This window comes from Haliaeetus albicilla, chromosome 8 (genome assembly GCF_947461875.1).
Source record: "Haliaeetus albicilla chromosome 8, bHalAlb1.1, whole genome shotgun sequence".
Lineage (NCBI taxonomy): Eukaryota > Metazoa > Chordata > Aves > Accipitriformes > Accipitridae > Haliaeetus > Haliaeetus albicilla.
In genome coordinates, this window is record NC_091490.1 from 1,481,704 (window position 1) to 1,494,662 (window position 12,959).

Sequence of the window (12,959 nt, forward strand, 5' to 3'; positions counted from 1 at the left end):
AAATTCTGCTAAGAAGTGGTGGAACAACAGAAAAGTCTCCCTGATGCTCTGTTTTCCATATATGACCCATAAACCTGCAATTTGTCTGGGGTAAAATTTCAGTTTTATCTGTTTATTGTGAGGCAAAGATTGATTTTTACTTCATTTTCTGTTTTACTAAAGCAGAAGAGTCCCTTATCTCTGGTTACAAGAGTTAGATGAAAATTCCTAATTGGGAAAAATATTAAAAAGAAAAATCCAAAATTTCCAAGATTATCTAAATGGAATGTTAAATAGCTATTAATAATAGTATTGTTAATTTTAAAAGTAAAATATTATTTAAATCTCCTCATGATTTTTCTCTCTGGCAATACATTTTACGTTGGGTATCCTACCACAGTTAAAAATTTGCAGTGTTTAAGTGTGATCTAGGGTAATTCCTTTATATTATTCAAGATACAGAAATTTCCATGGCACATAAACATAGATGGTCCTGATGATATCCTTCTAACAATGTAACTGATTAAGGGCTCACTTGAAAACTCTGGAATTATATTAATTTCACATAACTGGGGGAGGATATTCATGTTCTGATCTTCATTTTTGGTAGGTTACAAAATTGATGAGAGATGCCCTCTCCACTGCACATTCCTGTGTAATTCCATGAAGCTGCAAAGCTCTCGTTGACTTCCACTTTGAGAGGAATATGGAATCCCCTATGTGTTCTAAATATTTCTAAAGAACTAGGTGGTTGGACATTAATTCTAAGTCTCCCAATATTTTGTGGTAATTTTGTCTTTGTGACAGAACACCTAACACAGTAGGAACCTGACATTAGGGTTATGGGCCTGAATTGACTTATGAAATCAAAGTTTTGCTGTCTAGACAACAATAGCAAAAGCAGAAATTGGTAATGTGTACTTCAGGGAGAACAGATATGCTATTCTTCCTCAACTGCTCTACTTGAAACACGGTGACGAGTACTTTCTGGGTATTTAGAACACAAAAATAGTTCAAGATCTGTAAATTGGACCCTGTCCATAACACGTGAATACCAGAATAAATCAAATAGAACTTACCTTAACTTTCCCTGCATTTTCCTCCTCTTCCTTTTTTTCTTCAAATTCAAAGGCAACAGTCATACGTTGCTGTCTCTGCTCCTCCCATAAAGTAGGGTTAAAACTATCACTGTCTGACTGGAAATCTACAGTTAAATTGCAAACAGCAATGCACAAGAAGAAAGAATTAGTGCACCCAGCAGAAGATTGGAAATGATCGAAAAAGACATGTTCTTAGTTGTTCCTGTAATCTTGGATTATTGTTTTAAAACTGTTGGGGGGGGCGTGCAATGAGAGTAGTAACTGATAAACCATTACAAACAGTTTAATATTAAAAATGAAGTGAGAGTGATGAGAAGCAATGGGGTTTCAGGGCAGATCTGGAGCAGAGTGGGAGTATGAAAACTCTCTAACTTAACGTAGCTATGTGAGGAGCCAAACCCTCAATTCTGTCAGGCTCAGAGCTCAGAACCTCACATGTCTAGGAGCTGGCCCACCCCCCAGCTCTCACAGACGTGTCCAGTGTCTCTGCAGGTTCAGCTGGCTCTGGCCAACAGCCTGTGCACACGGCAGCAAGGTATATCCTAGAATTTCTGTCCCACACACACTCAATTTCCAGGTTCAAATTGTTTATACAAAGCCATTCTTCTGAAAGTAAAAAAGTGCTTAAAGTTTAAAAAGTGTAAATCTGATGGCCTGATAATAATGGATTTGTAAACAGGATTCCTTCGTGTATGACAAAATATAGACTGTTATGTGTGCATTACTGGCTTTACATGTCAGAATAGATGCTCGCACACAGCCACATCTGAAACACCTTCCTCTCCCTCCCTCTGTTTCTTTCTCAACTATCTAAACAAGCACTGTTCCTGCCTTTGTAGGAACTGCTGATGGCATTTTACCTTCATCACTGCGGGGTTGCTGGGGAAACATGTAGTTAGTCAGTACTCTCTGCTTTGTTTCTGGGTGAGCCTCAGTTTGCAGTGGAATGAGAGCCTTGGACTGCACAGGAAAGGCAAAACAAAGAACTGTTAACTCAGAGCATGCGTATTAACTGAGATGGGATTTTAGCATATGATAAATAGAAAATACAAGATTAACTAAAGTTCTGTATGAAAGTAAACTTCTCTATGGACTAAACCAAGTATTAATCTGGTGGAAATGCCTCATCTCCCACTCCTTACTTCTGTAATTCCTGTAATTCCTACCAGAATCAACAGAAGAACACTAAATATCAGAAATACTGACTGCATGTTCAGAGTCATACCAGCGAGGAAGCTAAAGGATCAACAGAACAGAGCTGCAACTACACAGTTAAAACACCCACATTATGGCTGTGATCTGTTTTAAGCTAGAGCTAACGAGGAGGAAGTTCACGACAGTAATTAGTTCATCTGAGGGTAAACCTGGTGAAAGATACTGGAGAATTTACATAGAGGCACTCTGAATATTCAGATGTTACTGTTGTGTTTTACTTAAATTGATTATTTTTTATTATTGCTTTTCTCTAATGCAGCATGTAGGAGTGACTGTCATAGTTCATAGAATAGAAATTAATCTATGCTACACCATAGAAAAATCAAAATGCTGAAAAAACATTGTGTATTTAAAAGGAAGTGTATGTTCTGTGGCTGGGCTGAGAAGTCATGCAATTTTTTTTTTAGTGGAAATTAGAGTGAAAAAAATGAGAATCCTAATTTAACACATTAAAATGTACTCATAATTTTCTATTATCCCTCCCACTTAGTCTCCCCTCCCTTCAGCTTTAATATTTTTTGCTTAACTATAGAAGTAAAAAGTACATTTAAGGAGCAGTGCAATAAGCATGTACCAATGTAAATCTTTTGACTGCATTGCATTTGGCTTTGCTATGATTTGAGAGCACGGCTGAATGGTACGCACTGGCCAGGAGTCAGCAGGAATTTTATCTGACATCTTGACAAAGAAACAGCCCTGTCTGCCATGCCGTGCCCCATGGACAGGCACAGGCTCTGCTCTGAGCGGTTCCGCAACCAGCAGTGCTCAGCACAGGCGTACGCACAGGATCTCCTGCAGACAGGCAGCTGTGGCTTTTTCATATGGATAAAAGGGTGGATTAATTTACAGTAGCATGATAATTGGCCCCTGAAGAATTACGTTCATCAACTTCAGTTAAAGAGGTGTAATATCTGACCATAGGCATTATTGCAAAGGGAGAAAGATGAGATCATGAGAATTTACTGAGATTATTAAAAAATGTTAGGTATGCTGAACATTTCTAACTTTGTACATATTGAGTTTTTCTCCATTTAAATTATGGAAGTGCAAAATTATTCTATCCACCAATCCTGGAAAGGATCGAGACTTATTTTAGTGCTGAGATGCTGGTTGAACTGTTACATTTCTCAGTGTTCACGTTAGATAATTTGTTTTAAAATAGAATCCTAAAGAACATACAGTAGTGAAATCAACCTCCTTGGAACAAAGAAAGGCATACTTAAATTTAAAAGGAACTTAAATGAGAGTTTTCTCCAAAACAAGACTAAGAGTTCTTGTGCATGTTTAAACTCCCACTGACTTAATGGAGTTTAAAATATGCAGGAATGGAAGCATGGAGAGGAAAAGGGAAAAGGAAGATGTCAAGAACAGAGGCATAGATGGAGTAAAGAATGGGACAAACTAATCAGTTTGATAACAAAGTCTTACCTCTTGAATTTCTCTTTACAAAATAATCTCTTGATAATTTTGGCCTTTATTTACTACTTTTGTAAGGATGTAGAAGCTTAGCCAGATGCAAGTAATAAATCCTGCAAAGGTGATCTTTCCAAGTTAATAAATGACAGCCAGAAGAATCTATACCTTGATATGAAAGTATAAACCTGGACTGGGAGCAAACACTTCTAAAATTCTATTAGAATCATGTATTAAATTATAGGTTTCATTTACAGTCCTTGCTAAGACCCCTAGTTACTAAAGAAAATATGAGTATTGAAAGTCATTACCTGGTTGTCAGAAAGCCACAAAGCTGCAAGTTCTTTAAGTTTAGTAAAAGTGAATGGTAAATTCTTCAGTCTGTAAATGATAATATTGGAACAACAGGAATCATTTTCACAATAGTTTCTTTTAAAGATCTGTATGTAGCTTGTTTATCTTGATCATACTGAAATTGCTATAACTTCGCATCTTTATTTTCTCTCACTTTTTACTAAAATATAACATTTTATTAAGGGCATTCTACATTAAGAGTGACATTTGGAATCTAAAATTATTGACATTATACCCTAAAGGTACTAAGGAGATACTGGTATTTTGCCTTGGCTATAAAGTAACCAAAGTTACAGTTTATAACACAGAAAACAGAGAAAATCTTATTCCCAGGGAGACTTATAGGAAAGACCTAACAGTTTTCAGTGTAGCTAACAGAAATCCTTTTATTGGACATTTAAGTTTTGGAACAGAAATACTCTAAGATTATTGAAAATTCACTTTTGCAGAAATGTTAGGAAAAAGCTTAAAATAATATAAATATTCATAGTGAACGTAAATGACAAAATTAAATGAAACAGTAACAAAATTAGCATTTTAATTATACGTGTAAACACATTTCCTAAAAGTCACCTGAATGTGGGAATGGGGAAATGATGACTACACACTTGTGGAAACTTCATTCATGTCTTTCCCACTAACTAATCCTGAACATATTTTTACTTTTCAGTCTGTACCAACACAAGAGGGCTGTCCTAACCACATACTGATATTCTCCCATCTTTGTGTTACAGAAGGTTAAGGAGCTGGAGGACTGTAGGAAGAAATGGACTGACCAAAGGTCTGTCGACAAAAACAAAAGCTAAATGGGATTTAACAAAAAGAAAAGAGGAAAAACCCTTTTCTGAGAGAGTCAGACGATCCCATACTGTGGAAAGAAAGGCTCCTGCAGATACATTCACTCACACCTCAGGTAAGACAGGCAATCCACTGTCAGGTACCCCACCTGCATGGCATCATCAGGAGAATCCTTCACCCCTCTAACAGCAAATAACCAACAATACTCCTATAGATTTTTAATATGAAGAAGACTATCTGTATTTCTGGGAGATAAGCAACTCATAAGCTTTTGTACCATTGCCTCTATGCAGCACTTTGAAAGTATATTTTCCATAATGGAATTACTTTAGATGTATTTTTGCCACAAAGTCATTACCATTAAAAATCACGTTATTTCAGAAAGCGGTGTGTACTTACTGCAAGTAACGCATTTTAAAGGTTTTAATAAGAATACCTTATACTAAAATGACTTATCTATAAAGTGAAATAAATTGACATGAATGTATACACATACCTAGTGTGCTATGACATAATCTCCAATTAAATGCCTGTATAGATTAGAGTGGTTTTACATGTGTGTGCGTGTTTAACCTCAAATTAATGTCATAAGAAAGTAAGGAGTGCCTAAACTACCTAAAATTTAGTTTTCGTTCCTGTCTTATCATAAAATGAATACCGAAGTGTGGAATAGTGCCGTATATGACATTCTTTATAAATTAAGGTTACAAGTTTGAGCTTTAATAGTTAACAAAGATTCTTAGTGTTTATCCAGATGTTTTATTCAGAGCTTTTTTTCTGTATAAAAAGAGAAGAACTTTCACTTTTCAAGTGATACCTTTATTTCTTTACACTTTAGGATTCGCTACCTGTAACGTAAGTTTCAAAACTATACAGAAACCTTTGTCTGCAGAGGGTTACTGGTGGTGTTTCCAATGCACTCAAGTTGTGAAGTGTGTATCAAAGGGAGAAGCAAAACTGGTAAGCAAGCTTCAGAAATTGTGTGTGGCAAGGGGAACTCCAAGCTGGTTTTCCATTTCCATATTCGAACAGAACTCAGAATTCTTTATTTTTAATTCTTCTTTGCCAATAAGCCTGGATACCTGTTTTTAAACATCTGAAAAGGTCTAATTTTAAGGAGTCTTTAAAAGAAAAGATCTCAAATTAGAGATCAAAGAATGGAGACACCCAAAACAATTTTTTTGAAAATTTTCAACCAAGATAAGCCTCAGCCTCTTTTTCTAATTGCAATTTGTTCTTGCAAGTTTAAGACTGCTTTTTAAATTGTGTACTGTAAGAACACTTTTCCTTCACCTGTACTACAATGCACATGTAAACACTCTGACTTTCATGAACTGAATTACCAAGTGATTTTGCATTAAACCCACTTTAAAAACAAGGCCCGTGACAATTATCACTTACACTATATTAGTCTAACCATGAAAGCTAAATACATAAATGTTTTTCTAGCTTCATCAGTCAAAATAAGGGTATACTAGAGCTACGAAGGATCTCAAGTATTAGTTATGGATGGATGTAGGCTGACTACTGTCTACATACTATAGGCCAGATCCTATTTGATATAAATCAGCATAACTCTGCTGATGTCAAAGAACTACCTCACAGCATCCTCAGTAAAGGATTTGCCCTCCTCTGAAGAGAAAACTGTTCATCAGTAATTGAAAAAAGTGATTAATCTGCACTGCTCCCATTGATCTAATACATGACTGCAATCAGATATCAGCACAAAGAAATGTAGAGTTTATGGCTGTGCTATTCAACAGACAGCTTTTCTTTTATACTTAAATGATGAACCTTCTCACTAGACAGTTCAGAAAATTACATATGTAATTGTTTTTATAAATCTAAGGGAAAATATATTCACAGGACTACATGAAACTTTAATTGGTGCATAGATAATTAATTAAGGAGATAGCCAAATTAAATTAACTTACAATTCAAAGGCAAACTGTGCTGTACCAAAATGACTTATTCTTACTACGGATGGTATTTTACTCAGCCTGAATAACTAACTTTTGCATGAGGCCATTTCTCTCCTGGAACGTGCTGTTTGACTGTTTCAGAGCAACTGCAGGCCAGTAGCCAGAACTGGGAATAGGACTAACAGAAATATAGCCACAGACCCTGCACCCGTTCCTTCAGGCATCGGCTGAATGGCATCCAGACACATGGGGTCTGGGGGAAAGCAATCTCTCTGAGTCTTCAGAACAATTACACTGGTTCTAACACTTGGAGCCACCCGCTGTGCATGCTTTCTTGAACAAACAACGGTTTCATTCCTGTGCAATTTTTTAATGACTAGTAACTTCAATTTGCAATCTCTTAAACTGATTTGTAAAAAGACCTGAAAACGCATAGCCAAATTAAAGAAATCTCTTAGTGCTATAGGGATTATCTGTGTTCGTATTAATTAGGATAAATCACAGGTAAATTAATGTACGCTATTGGTAAATGTAAAAGTTTAAAAGTTATTAATAAAAATCTTTCTTTTAAGGTAAACCCTGAAGCACTAACTGATTTTTCAGGAAAACAACTATCCACAGCAGTCGTTTGGAAAAGCATGAAATGCATATGTTCTTTTTATAGTGTTTAATTTTCACACAGAAAATGTTTTCTTATGAGAAAAAAAGGAGAAGAAATTTCCCCCTGAAGTTCCTGAGGTGAATAAAAACAAACAAAACCAAAACCAGCCCACTTTTTGAAATGACACCCCTAAACATTAAACCATTGTACCACATGACTTCACAACCTCAAAGAAGCTACATGTCAGTGTGTTACGCGATTCTGAAATGAGGACTTTAGAATAATTCCTTCCATTATTAATCCTAGATTACATCTTTCACATAATCTTTTAAGTTCTTAGGGGGTAAATACTTTAAGACTAAGCTAATGAATATTAGTCATGAAACACAAGAAAAGCAAAGAAAATGTCATTGATACTGTTTAAATATAAAAAATATCAAATATCAATATTTGAGGGGTTTTATGGGGCAGAGGTGGTCTTCACTTTTATTGTAAGCCTCTTGACAGACATAATTTTAACTTTTCTTTCTTGATAATAATTGTTTTTCTCATAGTTTTGTAAAATAATCCACTACATATTTGTACCAGGTACTAAATTTTGGTTTTGTTCTGCCCTAAGTAAGCAAGCTCAGAGTATAAGAAGAGTTTCCACTGATTATTAGTTTGAGCAATACAACATACGAAGAGCTTACCAAACACCTAAGGGAATACTTTCTAGATTCATCAATGCATATATTATAACTTGGTGACATTCAGAAAGAATTTTCAAACAACAACCAAAACATAAAAAATTCATGTCAAAACATGTTGGAGGTTAATCATAACAAGCAGCATTACCAGTCGGTCAAGCCCTGAGATAGTTGCTATTTGTGCCAGTTCTCTAAGTAACTCTCAGCAAATTGATAATAATAGGGTTTTCAGAGTGTGAAAGTTTAAAAGAACATGATTCATATTAACCCATCCATACATACTGTTCACAAAACCACTCGTGGATATACATGGCCAGAAGTAATTACCTCTTTGGCAATGAGCAATATTGTATAATTAAATATCTAACCAGAAAAGGAAAAGGTACACCAGAGAACAGTCTTTTTTTGAATGATCATGTAATCTTAGGACCTTTATTCATCTAAGTTCTGTGAGTGAGATTCAGAGCAGTAATTGAGTTCTGACCCCAGGACAGAAGCAGAAGCAGTGCAAATACAGAAAGGTGATGAATCTTTCAGCTCTTCTTTAAGAACAATCTAAAACTAAAAGAAAGGTTACTTACCAGTAACCGATGCTCTTTGAGAAGTGTAGCCCAAATGTACATTCTAACAATTCTACCTCTCAATCACAGGACTCATACCTGGAAGGACTCTGAGGAGAGAGGAGAAGCAGATGGAAGACAAATGTATATGTGGACTACACATTGTGAAGAACACCGGTTACTGGTAAGACATCTTTTTTTCTTTGAATGAATCCCATGTGTACTCTTAACAGTGACTGAATCCAAGCAGCTACCCCCAATGACTCATTACGTGGTGGAGGTCTCGATACCTTTCACGCAAGTAGTAATTGCACAACTACTTTATCAAATGCTGCATTGGTTCTTGAAGCACTGGAGACAGTGTTATGTCTGGCAACGGCAAGGATGAATCTCCAGGTAGCTGCACTGCAAGCATCTGGAGTCAAAACTTCCCTGCCTGCAGAGGGTGAAGCCACCTAAGCTCTGGTCAGTTGTACACTAACCCTCATTAGACTCCACTTTAGCAATCTGATAGCAAGTCAGGATTCAACCCATCATTGCCTTTTATTGCATAGAGACAACCAAATACTGCATTTCCTAGGGATGAAGAGCCTGTAACAGAGTGGTAAAGGTTTGGACCTGTAAAGATAAAAGGAGAGAGGACTCCCAGCTATTGAGATGAGAAGTATAGATACAGTTTTAGAGTGCATGGCATGGGAAAGAAAAGCTGGAGTCTAATTCCCTGGTTAAAATGGAATTCTAAAATGAATATTTGAAGAAAGTCCTGCAACTAAACCAGCTGCTGGTAAATTAAGATCAGCAAGGTCCACCTTACAATGATGAGGGCCTTTAGAAGACATGGAACACGAGTGAAAGCCTGTAGTAGCCGAAACCATAGTATTAAAAATGCACTAGAGAGGGACTCCAAACACTGACCCACCTTTGAGCAAAATGTGTCAGCTCACAAAAATTTGAGATTCCCATGAGCCTGAGTGGCAGAGAGGTCTCGGTCACATTTGCCTCCCTCCTGAAAGACATCCAATCAGGATTTTTAGACCAAATGTCCCAAAATGTTTCTGACTTTCATACCCAGACAAGCTCCAGATAATGCAAGGGAGGGAGAGCTCCTCTTTTCCTCTTTACATGCTACTCCACGGTTGTCGATCACTCCATGTGTGCGTGATCATTCAGAGAGCAGACTGCAAGTTTTCCATGCACTCTGGCAAGGCAAGTTCCCTGTACTCTACATGCCTTGAGCCAGAGTGCACTCCCCATGCCATGAGGGATGTGTCCAGAATGAACATTTTTGGTGGCAAAAGGGCATCTCGTAATAAACACTTGAGTAGCCTGGCTGCTATCAGAGAAAATCACTGGGATAAAGGCAATGATGTAAGAGGCTAATGGATACACAAGCGCACCATTTACAGTTGTAGACACTGGAGGTGGAATTTGGCATGTGACAAAGTAGAAGGAGATGACCCTGAGGTATCAGGATGAACCTGCAGTGAACAGATCCCCAGTGGAAGACTGTGTTCCCTTTGTAAAACTATACATCCATGATGATCAGCATGGATTGACAGTCACGGTGACAGAGTCTGTTCCCTCTGCAAGGAAAGTAATGTCCAAAGATGCATGAGCAACTGGACAGCTGCCAGAATGGACGTGAAATCCTCTCTGGTGTCAGGAGGAGAAAGTCATAAAAGACCGACCAGATAAATTCTGAAAGAATATGCGATCATATGTACAGTCCATCCCCATTTGTTATATAGTACAGGGAGGAACAACTCCTCCTCAGATTTGTGCAAAGGTTGGAGATTTCAGGCCAAAAAGGCTGCATCAGCAGTGTTGGTGTGAATGCGTCTGCCTTAGCAGCGGAGCCCACAGAGGCCAGGGCTCAGCAGGTCTCGTAACATGCTGAGAGCGAAAAGGCTGATGCACATCCCAGGACCCAGGAGCCAATCACCATAGGGTGAAGCACATGCACTGACCCCTTGGCTCTAGAATAGCCTTTCTGCTGTGCTTGCGTGTCTGTCTCTTCTTCCAATGGCTCGAAGGGCTATCCAGGAAAAGAGCTGGTATGCTCTACCTCCTCTGTCATATCCGAAGCAGGAAGAGTAGAAGGGCTAAACTATCGTGGTAACATGGAAAGGATCCTAGCAATAAGTGGAGCCCAAGTATGCTCCTTATTTGCATGTACATGGTGGACTCATTCAAAGAAAGAATGGATATTGCCTTAATGTTAGTATGAATGCCAAAATGGGAAAACAGAAACGTAAAAAAAAAAATTTTAAAAATCCAACATTAAGATGGTATCTGAACTTTGTCCAAACTCTTTGGTGCCAAAACATTGAAACTTTTTAGTTTCATTAAGGTGGGAAGTTCCGTAACAAAAGCATTATCAAGACACCTCAGCAGGGCAACATTTAACCTCAGGCAGAATTGATATCAACAAAGGAGGAAAAATTTACTCCCCAAATTCCTCAAGAAAAGTACATGAGACAAATCAACCAGGTTTAAGGGTTGAAGGTCTACGGCCTGAGTCAGTTCCTATCTCTCCTAGTCTAGACTGTGCTCTCTCACTAGTTCTACAATGCTCACAACCCACTGCATAGTTTTTCAGCTTGACTTGAGAGAACAGCTTCCCACCCCAACAGGCAAAGGTCCTGTTCTCCTGCCCTCCTCACACCTGCTTTGGTGCACAGCCGCTGTTTACCTTTAGCTGGCTTTGGTGTTTGCCAGACTCCATGGTGAGCAAATGGACTGTGAGGAGTGTCATAAAATGAACATAACAAGAAGAACAATAGCTTTTTCCATTTTCAGTGAGATAAATCAGCTCAGTGACTTGTCCAGTGAGCCCTGAGCAAGCAAAAGGGCAGATGCAGGGTTACCAGCCAGCACTGAAGGGGGAACGGGAAGGACACCAGCTGACACATTCCACCCCAAGGAACATCACGTCATGGGGATGTAATTACCTTCCTCCCTAATGGACATCCCAATCCTCTCTTACACCTGGGAAAAAAGGAAGGTGGGGCCGAACTGCTGTTTTGGTGGCATCCAGCTGTCAGCTCAGCCTGGTCAGGAAACCTTGCCTGCTCTTATGACCTCCACTGCCTCCTCCAGGCAGTGCACCACCTCCTCCCTCTCTCACCTCAGCAATAGCCCTCATAATCAGTAATTACACATGAAGTCATGTGCCTGAAATCAGCAGCTGACCTGGCTGAAAAGTAACTTGGCAAATAAAAGGGAAAAACAAAACACCCCCCCTCACACACACTAGTTTTCTGCTTCCTCAGCACAAACTCATAGCACAATTACAGGTTTGAAAAGGAGGCAGAGTGATCCAGCTCAGATTGGGTTTATGTGCCAGGGAAGGCACCCTGCAGCTGCAACTCCCTGAACTCCCAAGAGGCCCCAAACCAGCGCTGTCCTGCTGGCTCCCCACTCCTATGCCCACTCTGTGCCTCCTCCTGCATGCCACTACAGCTGGCTGTGCAGCAACAAGAGGGAACAGCCACTGAAAATGTCCAACTGAAAATTCGCCATATTTCTGATAGGCTGCTTTCATCTATATTACTTATGCATTCAAGATCACCATACACCTGAACAAAACCACCCTAGGACAGGACAGGGTATATGGATGCAGGAACAGCGAAGGGAAGCTAGGCTGCCTTTGTTGGCAAGAATGCCAGCTTGAGTGATTTTAAAGTGTTGCCTGAAATACAGTTTCAGACTCTAGCTGTACAGATAAAAGCACAAATGTACACTGCCGTGGTGACATACTGATGGGAGAGTACTCCCTGTACTTGGGAAAGCACTGGAACCTGAAACCCAAAATCAAGAGACCCAAGATTTGATTCTGGGACTTGGACAGTTTCAATACAAACTAGAGTTAAGTTTAACTTTATGGTCTGGTCCATACATAATGTATTTTATAACACACAATTGTAATGCGGAAAATCATCTAACAGAATTAAGCAAATAATTTTAAACAAATATATTACAGAGATTTCTACATTACCTCATTTTATATTTTATGCTCAACCTTAATTTCAACAATGAAACTGCTGACGGTATATCAGACACAGATGTGGAAAGTCCTTCCCCTAATTTTTACTGCGTATGGATGATAATTACTGGAAACAAAATGGTATTCACACACCATATGTTGCACTACCAAGGAAACTTGTATTTCTGTGGTTATACTGAAAATTAACATATTCTTGGAACATAGGCATGTATAAATCTCAAGGAAAATTCAGTCTTTTCTGATGCCTATGGCAGCATGGGATAGGTATCAAGAAAGGCTCATTTTAACCATTAAGTTTCTCAGAGGAATAGTCATGTGCATA

The 12,959-nt window shown here is 38.5% G+C and overlaps 1 protein-coding gene across 6 annotated transcripts in view; it reads right to left on the reverse strand.

Moving 5' to 3' along the window:
- The window catches only part of LRRC7 (leucine rich repeat containing 7), a 177,975-nt gene that overhangs the window by 38,080 nt on the left and 126,936 nt on the right, over positions 1 to 12,959 (reverse strand). For all 6 annotated transcript variants that reach the window (XM_069788407.1, XM_069788401.1, XM_069788403.1 and 3 more), the window contains 3 exons: positions 4,019 to 4,088; positions 1,940 to 2,039; positions 1,059 to 1,183 (listed from right to left, as the gene is read on the reverse strand). In XM_069788407.1, the coding sequence (XP_069644508.1) occupies positions 1,059 to 1,183; positions 1,940 to 2,039; positions 4,019 to 4,088 (295 nt within the window). The remainder of the gene's footprint in view (positions 1 to 1,058; positions 1,184 to 1,939; positions 2,040 to 4,018; positions 4,089 to 12,959) is intronic.